The following is an 18,599-nucleotide window of genomic DNA, read 5'->3' on the forward strand; positions in this document are numbered from 1 at the left end:
ACACATAATACTCAAATAATACAATCTTATTATTTTCAAAACGGGTTACAAAGGTTAACCTAGACTATTACATTGCTAAAAATGGCAAGCTCGGAAACACAGGCGTTACAATTTATGTATGATCACCTTGTCCGAGATTCGCTCATGATGAGTTATATTTGTAAGTTTTTGATTTTGTTTAGCCAACTTGGTGGGTGCGGACCGGTATTGGGCTTGGTTGGATTACTGGCACGGGTACACCATTAGTGGTGTTGGTTGGGTAATAGGTGATTTGGTTAGTGAGTTTTTCTTATTATTTTAAATTGTTTTTTGATTTATATGATCATTATTTTATTATTTTAATTAAAAAATTAAGTGGCTCAGATTTGTTCTCGTATTCTCAACTTTATAATTGTTCTCATTTGAATGTCAAAAAGCGCTGGCAAGCAATAGAAAGCGTTGCTTGGAATTAGAAAGTATTGAAAGACATCTGAAAGCATTGCTACGAATAGAAAATGATGGCAAGAGGAATAAAATGTTCCATGCAGGAATAATGTGCCCCATTCATGGGTGAGTGTATAATGTAGATCAATATGTGCGAGTGTATAGTGTGTGTTAATATACATAGATTTCAAGAGAGCAATCATTTTGAGGTTGAGAGCATATTTTTTTGGAGTAGTTTGTTAGTGAAAGAGATTCTTTTTTTGTTTGAGAGTTAAGTGTGGTGCACTCTTTGGTGAGTGATTGTAATTGTTTTGAAAGTTTAATAAAATTTTCTCACTCGTTCGCCTATGGACATAGGTTACATCGACTGAACCACATTAAATACAATGTTCCGTTTTATAATATTTTTTTTTCGATTATTGTTTTTCGGAAGTTTATTCCATGTTTTTACCAAAGCCTTTTATTGTTTGTTTGTATGAAGATGTTTAATTTTTTTTTTGCTGAATCCCAACAGAAATCCATACATCACTAATAATCACCATCTACATATCCTCAAAAGTATTCAACGTTGCTCGTTTTTAAGGCATATGAATACACAATGTATTAATTTCACACATATATCTTCCTGTCTACTGGGCTTGTAACTAGATTATGATCTTTAAAAACAAGTTGAATAATGATATATATTATGTTTTGGTTTTACATGCCACACTACATAAGGTAGAGATTAAAATTAAAAAGAAAGTGATTGAAGATTAAAGGAAAGCATGGACATGGGGTACTAATACTCCATGCATACGTTATTGATACTATTAATTAACAAGATTAGTGCTTGTCTTTGACAATGGTGACGGGACAAGGTGCATTAGTGATCAAATAGTTTGTCACACTTCCCAATATTATCCTGCAATACAACAATCGTACACGGCACAAATGTTATATTTCATAATAGTCTATAAATTTGATGTATTTCTTTTAGTTGAATATAGTGAGTGTTTATAGATGTGGTAATTCCGAACAATAAAACCCCGAATTACATTATTATTTATTTCTACCGGGTTAAATGGATATCCACTTAAAATATTATATCTATAAATACGCCGAATTATGCTCTCTGTGGTTTTTAACTTTTTATATCCTCAACTTTCATCATTTAAAAATTAGAAAAATGTTAAATTTATTGAATAAAAATATATATCTTTAAACATGGCGTTGTACATATCTAGAAAGGATTAATATCTATGTTTGACCATCATTATTGTGGATATGTTCTCATTCAAAGGTTGTATAGATAAGGTATTTAAATTAATTATTTTCAATATATTATTTTTTTCAAAAAAATATATTGGCTTACAATACATTGTTATGAAATAAAAAACAAAAAAAATACCAAAGCGGAAATATATGCCAGTTTTTTTCTTTTCAAATATATGTAGATGCATTAAAGAATTAGACAAGAAATAGGAAGGTACCTCTGAAGAGCAGTGAGTCCTCTGCTTCCCATGACCAATGTATCCAGCTTTAGATCTTCAATCCCTTGAATCAGCTTCTCCCTTGCATCTCCCCAATACAATTTGGTCACGACATGAATCTAATCGCGAACATATTACAAATAATTTAGTCAAGGAATTTGATCAACCCGGCCAAATTAATGTCATAAATTTCATGATTTTGTTCTTATCAATCACTTCTTACACAACTTCTAACTCGGATCATATTAGTTTGATTAAAATTCGAAGTAAATAATTAGCTTCCGATTACGAAATATAAACTAAAGCCTAAAGGATAAACCATTTATTATGGAGCATTAGACTGTGGAAGTTTCAAACAAATGGTTGAAGTTTGATACAAATGATCTAAAAGTCTGAGTTTAAATTCGATGCCAACAGTCAAACGAATTTGGTGAACTATGAAGTTCATCGGACTTGGCATCCGGTTTGGATCTGATAAAATAAGTTTCATATTAAAGTTATATTGAACTGGAAATCTATAAATCTAGATCAAAAGTTTGAATCGAGAAAAACGAAATGTTTGAATGAGGATCGAAGATGATGCAAAGTGAAAACCTCTTTTTGTCTAGCTCCGGTGTCAAGCATGTCAAGAACATCAATATCCGTCTTCACGTCGTACTTGGCCATCACTTCCGGCTCACGGAACTCGACCAACGGAATCAAGGCTAATCAGTGATCTCCCACAGAAAAATAAATCAATCCGCCGTTTACAAACAAAATACAAATAATAGAATGAGCAAATGATGGATCGGATCTTACGAGAGCCAGATGTGGTCCAGAGTTTGTTACGGGATTCATCACTGGAAGGAGATTTTATATGGATGATGTAGAACGTATCACCTTTGTCAGCTAAGTTATCGATTGCCCATTGCAAAGCAGCCTTGCTGCTCTTGGAGAAATCCATCGCCACACCAACCTTCCGATCCTTCACCATTTTCTTTCTGAGATCAAAAACACTAAATCTGAAGAAGAGTTTAAAAAAGAGTTTACCAAAACTAGTGGAAGCAAAACTGGGATTTTCTACTTAATCTTTGTTATTAAATAACTTCATCCGCTTTCGTGTCTGACTTGTGTCTAATTGACTTATAAATAGAGTGAATTACATGAATGGTCCTTTAGCTTCGAGCCTTAGAATTTATTTGATTGGGCTTGGACACACTTTGCGCAGTTTTGAAATTGGGCCTTGGGAGGAAGAGGCCCAATAGGACATGAATTAAGGTTTGGATCTTGGAGTCATAATGTAATCTAATTTATGTTGTGAGATAGGGAGAAGAGTTCACGGGTCATTCGCTGAGTACAATTTGCACCCACAGTTTGATGCGAGTCTCCCTTCGTAGAATTCGTGGATTGAAGGCACCAATGCCGGCCCACTAGTTATGATATAGCATAATGATTGTCTTTGTGATAATTATCGGTTGTGTATGTATTGTTTGATGATTCTGTGAATTATGTGTGATATTATGTGGTAGTGGTAGATGGTAAAATAGACCCGGTGTCCGGTTGAAATAGACCGAAGGGGCAAGTCGAGCACCCATATATGCTCGACATTATCCAGTTGAAATAGACCAAAGGAGCAGGTTGAACACCCATATATGCTCGATAGTATCCGGTTGAAATAGATCGAAGGGGTAAGCCAGAACCCGGATATGTTTGACAATATGTTTGTTTTGTATGTGGAATGGTGGGGGAACTCACTAAGCTTTGTGCTTACAGTTTCAGTTTATGTTTTAGGTACTACCAACTCGAAGAGAAAGGGGTCGGCATGATTGCATCACATCACACTATGATTTTTCGTAGTAGAGATTTTGGGACTTATGCTCTGATACTATCATCACAGCCTTTCGCATTATCATCAGCGACCAATGACGTTAATTCAGAAGTATCATTTTCATTCAGTCCTTTCTTTACAAAAACTTGATTCGGAACAGTTTGTACTTTAGGAAAAACAGTTGCTTCTTCTTTCAAAACTTTTGAACTTTTATTTTCAAAAACTCGAACAAATTCGATTGAGTTTTTAGAAATTAAATTTTTCTTTGGTTCATCATAATTTTGTACAAAAGCAAAACAATGAATTTTATCCTCTACGGATATTTCACTCATTTTACTTTCATTGAATTCAGAAATATTCTCAGAATCAAGAGTATTTTCTAAATTCAATTTCTTGCATACTAAGTCATATTTCTGCATAGCACTTAACTTGATTTCTTTTTTATCCTTTTCAGTTAAAACCTTTTTCAACATGTTTTTATGTTCTTTGGACTGGATATATTCTTCTATTTTCTCAAGTCCAACCCTATAAGAATCTGAAACATCATCTAAAGAAACAATTGATTCACATTTATAGCATTCAACATCAATTTCATCTTCTTTTAATTCAATAAAAGGTAAAATCATTTTATGCAAACCTTTACCAATTTCACAATCCAAATGAAGCTAAGTAATATTAAAATATAAACGTTTAGTGATCAAACAAAAAAAAATTCTCTGTTTCAACAGTACTCTATTGTCTCTCTTAAGAATAATAATATCATCTCTTGATCTAGTAAGCTCTACTTCCGATTCTTCTATTTTTATTCTTCTCTCGTCATTCTTAAAAGTTAACCATTCATATTAGAATTACTTATACGAGTTCTTTTTAAGCTGTCACTAAAATCAGAAATCGTATAACGTAAATCTTTTAATTTAGAATCATAACGTGATGAATGAATATTAAATGATTTAAGAATTGAATGTACCTTATCGACCACCTTCACGCACTCCTTCACTTGATCCGTAACAGTTTTTGCAACAAAACAACTCTCTGATGCTTTTCCACCATCAGTCGCATATCCCCTTGGTTTTGAATTGCCACAATGAACCATCAAGCACTTGCTGCATAACCTTCCTTCTTAGACTTCACCACAAAACACCCGCCATGGTTTGGTTTCCTTACCTCATTGTCCTCAGAGTCTGTAGACCACACTTTAACTCTACCATCGTCACTTTCCTCTTGCACTATTAGCACCGGTTTCGTAGCCGATGAATTTTTCTTCCGAAGCTCTTCTATCTTCTGAGCGTAGTAAGCTTCATCTTTAACATTCTCCTTCTTCTCATTCTGTCTTAACAACATGCATTCTTTCGTAAAATGATTCTTGCCATGACAATAGTTACAGTTGTAACCAGAATCGCCTAGTAGTTTCTTTTCCTTCTTTTCCTCGTCATTCTGAGAGTTCTTAAAACCCTCCTTTCTTGGCTTTTCGGAACTTGAGTTTCCCTGCTTGTATTTGTTTCTTAATCGAGATAAATTCTTCTTAAAGAATTTCTTTCGGTTTGACACCATCAACACCTTGTCTTCTTTTGAGAGTTCATCATCCGAAAAGTCAGATTCAAAATCATCAACTGTTGACTTCTTATGTTTAGCAACGAGCGCCACACTAGAGGCAAGTTTTGCTTCCTTAGTAACCTCATCTTCGTGAGACTTCAGAATACCCAAGAGTTTTGCCAACGAATAGCTTTTGAATTGTCTGTGTGCTTTAACAGTGGAAACTATAGCATTCCATTCGGATCTGAGACCATTCATAAACATGACCTTCTGTTCATTATCTCGTCACTCAAGATTGTATTTAAGCATTCTGCTTAACAGGTGATTGAAGCAATTGGCTATCTTTTCTAAGTTCTCATCCCTTTTTTGCACAAAAGAACCAAATTTCAACAAAAGAGTCGTCTGCACAGAATGTTGCAAGTCATCATCACCTTAATACAATTCCTTTATTATATTCCAAATTCCTTTAGCAGTATCACATGTACTAACAAGACGGAATGTGTCAGGAATAAGAGCAAATCGAATAATTCTCATTGCTTTTAGGTTGCACATTAGATTGATCTTCTCATCAGTTTCAGGGCTGTCTGCAATGATTGCATCATAATCCTTCGGGATTTTGACTTCTTTCTTCATTATCGAATACGTGTATGGTTCTTCTATTATTGCATGCCATATTGTAGATTCATGTTCTTCGATTCCCAATCTATAATCTTTGAAGTGAAGCGCCCAAAACTCATAGTCTTCTGGAAAAGGATATGAATCCTTGTAGATGAACCAATGTTACTAGGGACATTGAAAGAAAGAGAATGAAGATCACCGTGAGCCATAATAACAAGAAATAAACAAAAGAAAAATATAGAGCCAGATGTGTAAACTAGAATCGATTTCAAGGGTAAACTAGAGATCTGGATCTGGAATTTACAATCGATTGAGACGATTGAGACAACAAGAACATATCTATGAAAATCGTAAAACCTTAATACAAAATCCAATACTCGTCAGAAGAATAGAGAATTAATTACACTATCTCCTACTCTGATACCAATGGTGGGAACAATAATGATCGATAGATTCTATATTAATGAGATGAATAAATGATATGAAACAATAATGATCAAAAGTGTGTGGAATGATTATATTTATCATAGCTCTAGAAGAGTTCTTAAAAACAAAACTTTTCTGTGAGAGTTCAAAAGTTGTAACCCTAAAGGTACATGCATGCTATTTATAGAGATTATTTAGAGACTAAAACTGAACATGGACATGCCCATTTCAGACTAAGAAAACCATAATAACATACATTTGACACAACCCTTTATTAGACCTAACAGGAACTAGGAAGATCTTGGACATATCGAATCTTCGAATTCCTCCGTCAGCAGGATTTGATGAATATCTTGGTGTAGCTCCAATTTTTAGGGCTTATGTTTGAAGTCATCATCGTATTCGAGTGCAAGATTACCAACATTTACGGATAGTCATGGATTATGGTTTCCTGTTATTAGTAAGACGATGCAAGGTCAGGGAGGTTTTGGTCAATTCCGATTGTGGATTGCGGTCATCATAGGTATGGTTCAAGTGATTTTGTCCGTATGGAAGTTGGGTATAGTATAGAGTTTTTAGATTTCAGGTAAAGTAGTTAGTGCTTCTCTTTATTGGTTAAGTGTGGCATGTTGATATTCGTTTTTTCTTCAGGACCTATGATTTCTGCTAAGTTTTGGTTTAGTGGCGGTGCCAGAAGGTGATCGTCTATGCGAGGTGATTTTTTAGCCTTGTATCGGACTTAGGTAGTTCAGATGGTATTGAATTGTGCTATAGAGTAAGTTGTAAGGACGAATTTCAAGCAGAAAATCTAATTTTTTTTTTTTTTGGGGGGGGGGGGGGGGGAAGAATTTTAACAACCATTTCTTAGAATGGTTTATGTAAAGACTTAACAGGATCAAAAATGGAGTTTTTGGCAAAAACTCTTTGCCATGACATGGCGCAAGGATGGCCATGACGCGACAAGGCTGAAATGATTGTGTCCTCTTGATTCTTCCTATGAGGAGGTGAGTGAAGGGTGACGACGTGGCGATTGTTTCGGCCCAAGCCCATAATTTTAAGTTTTCCTCCATATTTAAGCCTTTAACCTTAGGATTAGGGTATCATTTTGAGCCTCCATCACCTCCAAGAAGCTTGGATAAAACCCTAATAACCTCTCCTCCATATTTGAGCTTACCTTTGGTAATTTGGTGCATTTCGAAGGAAGAATAAGACCCTTGTGGTGTAGAGAACCTCTTCGCAAGCTTAGAGATTTCATTTAAGCAACTTCTGGACCTTTGTGAGTTTCCTTTTTTTGATCTTGTTGGTTAGCCTCTTATAGATCTAGGTTATCGTGCTTCTTCTTCATGTTCATGATGTTTTGTGTGGTTAGATTCAATAAAGTTGGCAACTTTATTGATCAGTGAGGTGCTGTAACATCCTGAGTTCAGGAGTGCAAATTCAGGGTTCAAAGTGTAAATGTGAAAGAGCAACTCGGCGAGTAGGGTCGCGATTCTGGTCACGTGTTAAGTGGCCAACTCGGCGAGTCGGCGGCTGGACTCGACGAGTTGGTTTTGTGTGGAGAAAACCCTAATTTCGGAGGATGAGCCCTATATAAAGGACATTATACCCTCTCCCCACCCTCTTTACCCTCTCTTGAAGTCCAGAAAACCCTAGGGAGCATTTGTGAGTGGTTTGAGAGCATTTTAACCTTGGAGAAGAGATTTTGGAAGAGATCTTGGAGAATTAAGAGGCTTGGAGCAAAGGGCTTTGCTAGGATTTAGATTTCTCTTCTGTTGGAGTTTCCTTTTGAGGTATTATTTCGTTGCTTGGGCTTTTATTCTTCATTTTGAGGTTTTTGGAAAAGATAGCATGTGGTGTTTTGAGTTGGAGGTTAGATCTGAGGTTGCTACCTCAGATCTAGAATGGAGAAGGTCTAGAGTGCATTAAATTCCCTGTTCTTGAGTGATTGGTGAAGCCATCTTGTCCCAAAACCTAACCCTAGAGTGTTATATGCTTATATCTCTTTGGATTCACGTAAAGTTTGCCACTTTACATGATGGATGGGTTGTAGAAGGGTAGATCTATGGTTTGGATCATTTGCATGGCCTGGAAAGCTTCTGTATGGATTAAGATCTAGAGGTACTCAGCGAGTCACAAATGTGTACTCGGCGAGTTGCTTGAAGATGGGCAAGAACTCGGCGAGTTGGAAGAACAACTCGGCGAGTTGGTTAAAGATAACCTTGGACTCGGCGAGTCTGGTCGTGAGGTCCTAACCTTCTTCTGGTTGAGCCGTGAATTGGTGAGTCAAGGGAGGACTTGGTGAGTTGAGTGCGAGGGGACTCAGAGTTGTAGGACTCGGCGAGTCTCAGGGTGACTCGGCGAGTAGGGTCAACTAGGAGGGTTGACTTTGACTGAGGACTTTGAATTTGACCAAGAGTTGACCAGTTAACCTTCAGGAGTATTTTGGTTGTTATTAGTGATTACTGGTTTCGATGATTCAGTAGGTGGAGTTCGTGATGCTGGTCGGAGCAGTGTGGACTGTTCTTCAGTCGGCAGTAGCAGGTGAGTCTTCTCACTATGCTTTACCTAGAGTGATAACATAGTTATGTGATAGAGATATTATATGCTATCTATGTGATGTGTGGCACTGCATTATTTCTATGTGATTTATGTTGTGTATATATCAGAGTGAGGACCGGAAGGTCCACAGAGCTAGGACCAGAGGGTCCGCAGAGTTAGGGCCCAAGGGCCCATAAAGTTATAGCCTCGAGTGGCTAATATAGGTTATATGTGGTATTTTTAGAATTATGTGCCAGAGTATTTGTATGTTGTTTATGTGTTGAGATTTATTGTGATATGTGATTCAGAGTTCTCGGAGTTAGGACCCTAGGGTCCATAGAGTTAGGGCCAGAGGACCCACCAAGAGTTGGGACTGGAGGGTCCCACTGAGACACACTGACTAGAAGGTCAATAAAGTTATAGCCTTGAGTGGCTAATATGTGTTAGAGTGGTATTTTGGGGAACTCACTAAGCTTCGTACTTACAGTGTTTTGTGTTATGTGTTTCAGGTTTTCTCCGGATCACGGGACGACACCGGCTCGATTGTACACACTAGAGGAAGCGGTTGTTTTGAAGATCCTGGTTTATTGATTGATTGAACAAAAGAGTCATGTATTGTAATTTTTACAAAATGGGATTTTTATGAAAAGTATTAAAGAGAAAAGTAATTTTAAATGAAAATTTTGTTTTGAAAAATTTTGGTGTTACAAGTTGGTATCAGAGCCTTGGTTTGAGGGATTCGGATGCACCTTCGGGTAAATCTGAACTCAAACTGAGGAAGTAAGAAAAGTTTTCAAAGAAATGAAATTCTAAAAGTGAATAAGAGTTCAAAGAGAAAGCGAGAAAGAGCAGTGTGTACAATCAGCCAGAGCCCGAACGGTGATTTCCCAAAATACCCTTACTTTTGTGTTATGAGATATTTATGATACATTTTATGAGATATTATGCATGCTAGAGGCATGCTAGGTATTTCGTATCTTAGGACTAGAGTGGCCTGATTTGTGATGCCTTAGCCTAGGAGTTGCTGTTATATGTGTTGTGCTTTTGAGTATAAGTGAGAGTATTCAGTTGGAATCCTCTTAGGGGATTTGAGTAGAGGAGTAACCTAGGAGAGACGCCTAGATGAGTATTGTGGTGCTTTTGAGAATGAGCAGAGCAGGCGGAGTCATCACCCAGGGTGAGTTCTATGTATTCTTCGATGCCCGAATGTTGCTTGCTTTGTGCTTTGTGGAACTCTCAATGATGGGAGTCATCTACCAAGTCAATATGACGATATTCAGGAGGTAGATGGCTAGCATCATTAGGAGCTCTTCAACAGCTGATGGCGGAGAAGTGGGAGTGACCTTAGCCAGATGAGTACGCTGGCGGAGTAGAGCATTTCGCTGAGGAGTAAGCACGTGTGGCAGAATTAGTGAACGAGAAGGTTGAGCAACTACTTAGGGACTCTGGAATGGTCCGTGTGGAGAGTATGGGTAGATGTGGCAGGTAGTATGGGCCCGTACTACCGAAAGCAGAGGACCCATACTCGATACAGGGAGTATTATGAAGGTTCTAAGTGGCAGACTGAGGAGTGATGTTATGGTTCGAGTACCATACATCGGAGCAGATTGGGGAGTAATGTCATGGATCGGGTTCCATGATTGGTAGCTGATTGAGTGGTGGTTCCATGGTTTGAATACCATGATTTGCATCAGATCGAGAGGTCATGTTGTGGTTCGAGTACCTTGACCCATGACAATAGTGTTATTGGTTCTACCAGTTACCCGTGGTGATTGGTTAGACCGAGATTGGAGGTGAAAGAGTATGGGGCTAGAGGGCCATGATGGATGAGTTTTAGTGAGGTATCCCTTAATGAGGAAATAGAATTAGCCCCGAGGGATTGCTGATGAGATGCCAATTGGAGTTGCAAGACTCAGGAAGGAGTAGAGATGACAGTTATAGAGGATTACAGCCTGAGTTGAGTAACCATCCGATAGAAGAGATGTCACCTTCTATGATCTAAGTGGTGCTATTTCCGTTTCTAGTGAGAAACATAAGAGGTGTGAGATTTCGGTTTGGGTTTTTAGGAGTAAAACCCTGCGGATTGACATTTATGTCGATTTTCCTCCAGTGTATAAGGCAGCATGTCTTCCGCGAGGTAAGGATATATCGTGGGCATGTAGTCAGTTGGGACTGAGGTGGTCAAGGACCACATTGCACCCTATTTGAGTATAGTAGGGTATGTGGTAGCAGTATCAGTGGGCAATCCAGTTGAGTATATCAGGGCGGCGGCTTTTCTGTCTATGATGGATATTGAGTATGGGAGTGGAGTCCCAGTTCTTGTGAGGATTCAAGTTATGGAACTTGGGTAGAGTAGTCGAGGGCGAGGATTACGCTGAATTATGGTTTCAGTCTAAGAGTCAGTGATCTTACTGGACAGTTGAGGTATTCGGTATTGGAATGGTATGAGGCTTCGAATGGCTAGAGACAGTCGCGATGAGAATCCCTGAGGATTTCTTCGGAGATTTAGGGTATTTGAAGTTTCTTGATCTCTAAGTGGGGGAGAACTGGGTATTTTATTGAGGGAACCAGAGATTGTGCAAGGGGTTGGATACAGGAATCTGGTGGTGACCAGGGCCGTTTCAAGGGGAAGACTCATAATGGTGGTACGGGCAGTCAAGAACTTCTGGTTCGAAGTATGGATTGCATATATCCCTTTTTGGATGGATAGGGGATTATCAAGCGACCAATTTCCAGGCCAGTGTGTGTATTTCTTGCGTGGATTTTGAGCAGTAGGGGAAAAGGGTTTCAGAGGATCACCAGCGTATTCTGAAGCGTTAGCACTTTCTTTGTTTCCAATTGAGTGTTTGGGTACACTGAGGTTGCACACTGGGAAATGGAGAATTATTTATGGAGTTTAGAGGAAATGAATTGTTGTATCTGTATGGTGCTGGGAGTAGGAGAGCAGTGTTTGAGGCAGGATATCGTGATGTCCGTAGTGGTGATCCGTGTTGACCGGGAATAATGTCCCGATTTCGGAGTTATTTAGAGCCTTGAGTTTGAGACGACCAGTGGTATATCATGTATCTACGGTTCCAGTGGGAGCCCTTCGAGTATTGACAGCAAGAGGGATTATTTTAGAAGATGGATCTCCGCAGAGGTAAGTAATTTTGTTATAGTGGTTGTTGCCAGAGTCTGTGATGCATATGTGGGACAAGTGTATGTAGCTATCTATGATAGTCTACGGGCATGAGTGAGTGGACATAGTGTGGCGTTGGGATGAGTTGAGAGTATGGGGTGAAGCTATGGGGAGCCGTAGTATTCACTAGTCAGAGGGTGTTGTGATGCTACGGGGAGCCGTAGTATTCACAAGTCAGAGAGAGGGAGTCGTGGTACTACGGGGAGCTATAGTACCCACTTGACAGTTGGTGTTGTGGTGCTACGGGGAGCCGTAGTACTCACTAGTCAGAGGCCGTCGTGTTATTTCAGGGAGCCGTAATACTCACTAGACGGCAAGAGAGTGTGATGTTGGGGTGTTCCCCTATCAGTGTTTGATGCAGAAGAGTTGTAGGCTTGATCAGCCTTAGTATAGAGTTTTGGAGCCTGGTGGTAGAACCAAGGGCGGAACTGGGGGTCAGAGTTGAGTCGATCCTCGGTTGGATTGTATTTTCGTATGAGGAAAAGAGAATTTTGTGACTTGTGAGTCACTGGGCCGGGATTGTGGTCACGGGGAGGAAGCTAGTGAGATATTTTGGATCACGTTATAGGTGATATTTGGGGGTTCAGCTATGGAATCAAAAGCTGAACTGGTACTCAGTATCGAAGTGGGATATGAGAAATGAGCTAGAGTTTTTCATGGGGATATCTGAGGACACTTCAGAGCGAGCGGACGATTCAGACGCTCAAGGACATGCTTCAGGCATGTGTTTTAATTTCGGAGGGAGTTGGGACACGTATTTGCTCTTGGCCGAGTTTTCTATACAATAGCCATCATTCGAGCATTGGTATGCCACCTTTTGAGCTGTTGTATAGGAGGAGGTGTCAGACCCCTCCCCATTTGCTGGGGTGAGGTAGCGAATGGACCCGAGAGTCCTTACGAGCAGATCCAGAACATGTGCGATACATGGAGTAGTGGCAAGGTTGACAAGTGGATTTCCTTGGGTAAGAAAAGAGAAAGGTATGTAACCCCGGGAGGGAGTGTTGGTTCACGGAAGTGAAAGCAGTAGTGAGAATGGATGATTTGGAGTATGGTGGTTGAACACTGTGTCTATGCTAGTGGTATGGAAGCACATCCGAGTTGGGTGTCTGTTGAGGTTGCGGAAGGATCTTCGGTGGTTTAGAACCAGAGGAGTTCGGAAGGAGATGCAAGAATAGAGCCTTGGATTTAAGTATGGTTGTGATCTGGAGGTTATGTTTATAGTGGTAATTCATCCTGGGGACGTCTGTTGGTATCGTCAGTGTGTCGGGTTTTTCCAAACCAAGGATGTAGAGCAGGCTCAATATGTGTATGTGATTTCGATGGAGAGCTCATGGGAGTTGCTCAAGGGCTGCAAGGTGTGTCATCCTGTCAGCGGAAGGAAAAGAGTTAGATTCCGAAAGGAAGCGGGATAAGTCCCAGCAGTCGGCACCGGTTCAAGATCCGGTGGTTCGGGGTGATATCGAGCTTGGTAAGGGCTTAATGATTGTTGTGATTTGGAGTGATGAAAGTATCATTGGGTGATCATTTGGCTAATAAGGGTTGTAATCAGAGAAAGAAGCCGATGGCCGACTCGATTCTATTGCCGCGACTCTGTGAGAAGGAGTCAGACCTTATAGGGGTTTGGTAACAATGTTTGAAGGAACCTGGTCTGGTTAATGCCAGGAGGTGCATTGCGAGAGTAGTTCTGGAGTTTTGTACCTCATGCTTCGAGGATGAAGCCTAATTTAAGTGGGGGAGAATTGTAACATCCCGAGTTTGGGAGTGCAAATTTAGGGTTCAAAGTGTAAATGTGAAAGAGCAACTCGGCGATTCCATGGGTGGACTCGGCGAGTAGGGTCGCGATTCTGGTCGCGTGTTAAGTGGCCAACTCGGCGAGTCGGCGGCTGGACTCGGCGAGTTGGTGCTGTGTGGAGAAAACCCTAATTTCGGAGGATGAGCCCTATATAAAGGACATTATACCCTCTTCCCAGCCTCTTTACCCTCTCTTGAAGTCCAGAAAACCCTAGGGAGCGTTTGTGAGTGGTATGAGAGCATTTGAACCTTGGAGAAGAGATTTTGGAAGAGATCTTGGACAATTAAGAGGCTTGGAGCAAGGGGCTTTGCTAGGATTCGGATTTCTCTTCTGTTGGAGTTTCCTTTTGAGGTATTATTTCGTTGCTCTGGCTTTTATTCTTCATTTTGAGGTTTTTGGAAAAGATAGCATGTGGTGTTTTGAGTTGGAGGTTAGATCTGAGGTTGCTACCTCAGATCTGGAATGGAGAAGGTCTAGAGTGCATTAAAGTCCCTGTTCTTGAGTGATTGGTGAAGCCATCTTGTCCTAAACCCTAACCCTAGAGTGTTATATGCATATATCTCTTTGGATTCACGTAAAGTTTGCCACTTTACGTGATGGATGGGTTGTAGAAGGGTAGATCTATGGTTTGGATCATTTGCATGGCCTGGAAAGCTTTTGTATGGATTAAGATCTAGAGGTACTCGCGAGTCACAAAGGTGTACTCGGTGAGTTGCTTGAAGATGGGCAGGAACTCGGCGAGTTGGAAGAACAACTCGACGACTTGGTTGAAGATAGCCTTGGACTCGGCGAGTCTGGTCGTGAGGTCCTAACCTTCTTCTGGTTGAGCCGTGAATCGGCGAGTCAAGGGAGGACTCGGTGAGTTGAGTGCGAGGGGACTCAGAGTTGTGGGACTCGGCGAGTCTCGGGGTGACTCGGCGAGTAGGGTCAACCCGGAGGGTTGACTTTGACTGAGGACTTTGACTTTGACCAATAGTTGACCAGTTGACTTCCAGGAGTATTTTGGTTGTTATTAGTGATTATTGGTTTTGGTGATTCAGTAGGTGGAGTTCGAGACGCTGGTCGGAGTAGCGTGGACTGTTCTTCAGTCGGAGTAGCGTGGACTGTTCTTCAGTCGGCAGTAGCAGGTGAGTCTTCTCACTATGCTTTACCTAGAGTGGTAACACAGTTATGTGATAGAGATATTATATGCTATCGATGTGATGTGTGGCACTTCATTATTTCTATGTGATTTATGTTGTGTGTATATCAGAGTGAGGACCGGATGGTCCACAGAGCTAGGACCAGAGGGTCCGCTGAGTTAGGGCCCAAGGGCCCATAGAGTTATAGCCTCGAGTGGCTAATATAGGTTATATGTGGTATTTTTAGAATTATGTGCCAGAGTATTTGTATGTTGTTTATGTGTTGAGATTTACTGTGATATGTGATTCAGAGTTCTCAGAGTTAGGACCCTTGGGTCCATAAAGTTAGGGCTAGAGGGCCTACCGAGAGTTGGGACTGGAGGGTCCCACTGAGACACACTGACTAGAAGGTCAACAGAGTTATAGCCTTGAGTGGCTAATATGTGTTAGAGTGGTATTTTGAATAACTCACTAAGCTTCGTGATTATAATGTTTTGTGTTATGTGTTTCAGGTTTTCTCCGGATCACAGGATGGCACTGGCTCGATTGTACACACCAGAGGAAGCAGTTGTTTTGAAGATCATGGTTTATTGATTGATTGAACAAAAGAGTCATGCATTGTAATTTTTACAAAATGGGATTTTTATGAAAAGTATTAAAGAGAAAAGTAATTTTAAATGAAAATTTTGTTTTGAGAAATTTCGGCGTTACAGGTGCCTAGATAGTTAGATTGTAACGTCCCAAAAACGGTAATAAAATTTTCATTTAAAGTCTATCATATCATTCATTAATTGTTCAAAATCAACACCGAGTCATAATATTCAAAACATCAGAGTATAATTATCTTAAATGCGGAAATCACGAGGGGAGGATGTTGCGCCATCACGCTGAGCCCTTCCCTTTTAAACGAGAAGTACCTAAAACCATACATATAAACTATAAGCAACAGTGTTCTAAAAGGCGCGCCATGGCGCGCGCCAAGGTGCGCCATGGCGTGAGGCGTGGCTTCGCCATTACGAAAAGTTTCATAATGTTGATGTTAGGCGTGGCGCATGGCAAGGCGTGATATGGCATGCAATGGCGCGTGTTTTTTTCGTTTGAGACATAGTTTTTTGCTCTTTTTTATGTCTTTTCAAATCGGAGATACAAGTATTGTGGTTTTTGTTAACTCTTTGTTATTAGTTATTGATCTAACACTTCTAAAAAGTAGTTATATTTAATATAAATTTATATTTATGTGGTAATATAATTTTAAATTAATACAAAACCGCCGTGTTACATCACGCCTTGAAAAACGTCATGGCTCGCCATGGCTCGTTAAGCTTGAGGCTTGGCCTTGCCGCCACGCCACGCCTCACGCCATTTAGAACCTTGATAAGCACAAAACTTAGTGAGTTCCCTAATTTACCACATACCAATCATACAACTGGGCTTAACCCTTGGGTATAATCCAATCCAGTATACATATATGGGACCCGCCCTAGGGTATATTACAACCCGATCAACATATATAGGCCTCGCCAAGGGGCCTCGCCTAGGGGTCTATTTCAACCCGAACATACTGTAGTGGGCCCCACCCTGGGTCTATTTCAACCCAAATATACTATAGTGGCCCCCCTCCCTGGGGTATATTTCAACCCAACATACAGTCACATATAAACCACATAGTAACTATCATTCTGAGTATTAGAGTATTGGGTCGGCATTGGTGGCTTCGACCTATGGACATAGTGAGAAACCTTACCTCACAGACAGATGAGTAAACTAAATAACACACCACTCCGAGATCAACTCTACTAGTCACCTTAATAAATCCAGTGACACAAACACAACATACATATCAAAATACCTAAAATACCCCTAGGTCAAACCTTAATCAAAATCCAAGTCAAAGTCAACTAAGTCAACCGAGTTGACTCAGTGAGTATGTTCGACGCACTCGTTACGTACACGGGCCGTATTACATGATTGACCAATGTCCGGGAGCTAACAACGTATACGCATTGTACCCCTTGGTACGCCTAGTGTACGCGGATGATCACCACTGTAACCGTTAAATTCTTAATCGTTAAGCACTTATGTCAAAAATCTTGACCTAGCCTCAAGAAGATGTCCTTAACCATAAAGTTTTCAACTTTATTGTTTATCATGGCTATTAAAACCTTATGTCCAAAAACCCTAGCTTCTTTACCCATTAAGACAACCTTGCTCATGCATGTGAAGAAACTAATGACCAAGAACACATTTTTATGACTTAACACACCCTAAAACATCTTAAAGGATAACTCAAACGTCTTGGAGTATCTCCTACTCACAAAGATCAATTTTGGGACAAAAAGGTGACAACTTTGAGCTAAAACTAGATCCAAAAGAAATATACATCATGGTTGAAGCTTTTTACCACCAAAAGATGCACCAAGGTAAGTAGATGCTCGATCCAATGCCTTGAGTGAAACACCACACCCTCAAGGTTCTGCCTTCTACTCCAAAAACTCTAAAATGACACCAAAAAGGATCTTCAAGATTCACAATCCACTCACACACTTTAGGTTTTCGAAATAAGTAAAAGTGATGAAGATAAGAGGGTGCATGAGACCATAAAGGTGCATAAATAGGGTCCAAACCTTAAAAATTAGGGTTTGCACCCTAGCTACGTACGCCCTGCATAATAAGAATACGCCCAGTGTACGCAAGGAATGGCCAAAATTACGAAAATGTCATTGGGGACCAATCTTGCAAACAAATCTTAACTCAAGGGTCAAAAGCGAATACCTAAAAATTAGATGTTACAAATCACCCCATTTGAACTATACTTCATCCTCAAAGTCTACTGTCGCAAATAAATTGGGGTAGTGCTCTCGCATCTCCACCTCAGGCTCCCATGTCCATTCAGAACCCTTACGATGTTGCCACTAGACCTTGACCAGGGACACTTCTTTGTTATGGATAGACTTCGTCTTCTGATCTGAGATCACCACCGGTCTCCATATAATTAAGGCGATCATCAACCTGAATATCATCAAGAGGACCAACTGCAAACTCATCGGCCACACACTTCTAAAACTGAGACACATGGAAGGTGTTATGGATCTGGATGAGCACATCAGGCAAATCCAGCCGATATGCAACTTTGCCTACCTAGCTCTAAATCCTAAAAGGTCCAATGAATATGGGGCCCAGCTTGCCCCGCTTTCAAAATGTGACAACCGTCAAATTAAAAGTCAAAAAGTCAAAGTCAAAGCCAAATTAACTCGTTAAACCGGTCAAACATAATTAGTACTTGTATGCCAAAAGTTATTCTATGTATAAAATGTGCATTTGTATGTCAAGGATTCAAGTGTTTCAGATATTCTAAGTGTTAACAATGTAAAAACCCTACGAAGGGAGTTCAACGCATCAAAACACGACTATGGAGCCTTTTGGGGACTTAAAATAATCATAAACGAAGTATAACGGGGTCTACAAACCTTGCATTGCGAGGTGATACAATAATAATGGCTAAAATGAAATATCTCCCAAATCTCTTCAAGTATGTTAAATCTTTCCCAAATCTATCCAAGTATGTGAAATCTCTCCCAAATCTCTCCAAGTATGTGAAATCTCTCCCAAATCTCTCTAAGTATGTGAAATCTCTCCCAAATCTCTCCAAGTATGTGAAATCTCTCCCAAATCTCTCCAAGTATGTGAAAAC

At 40.1% G+C, this 18,599-nt stretch overlaps 1 protein-coding gene across 1 annotated transcript; it reads right to left on the reverse strand.

Annotated features, from left to right (window-relative positions):
* Nucleotides 1-1,080: 1,080 nt before the first annotated feature.
* On the reverse strand, nucleotides 1,081-3,001 carry LOC145070311 (Adenine nucleotide alpha hydrolases-like superfamily protein). The gene is made up of 4 exons (XM_079017249.1): nucleotides 2,694-3,001; nucleotides 2,490-2,599; nucleotides 1,896-2,014; nucleotides 1,081-1,327 (listed from the first exon to the last, which is right to left on the reverse strand). Exons 1-4 carry the CDS (start codon nucleotides 2,866-2,868, stop codon nucleotides 1,249-1,251), a joined length of 483 nt encoding a protein of 160 aa, XP_078873375.1. The 5' UTR covers nucleotides 2,869-3,001; the 3' UTR covers nucleotides 1,081-1,248.
* Nucleotides 3,002-18,599: the final 15,598 nt, after the last annotated feature.

The sequence above is a fragment of the Lactuca serriola genome, chromosome 8 (genome assembly GCF_051521515.1).
Source record: "Lactuca serriola cultivar US96UC23 chromosome 8, Lser_US96UC23_V15, whole genome shotgun sequence".
In the NCBI taxonomy this organism is placed as follows: Eukaryota; Viridiplantae; Streptophyta; class Magnoliopsida; order Asterales; family Asteraceae; genus Lactuca; species Lactuca serriola.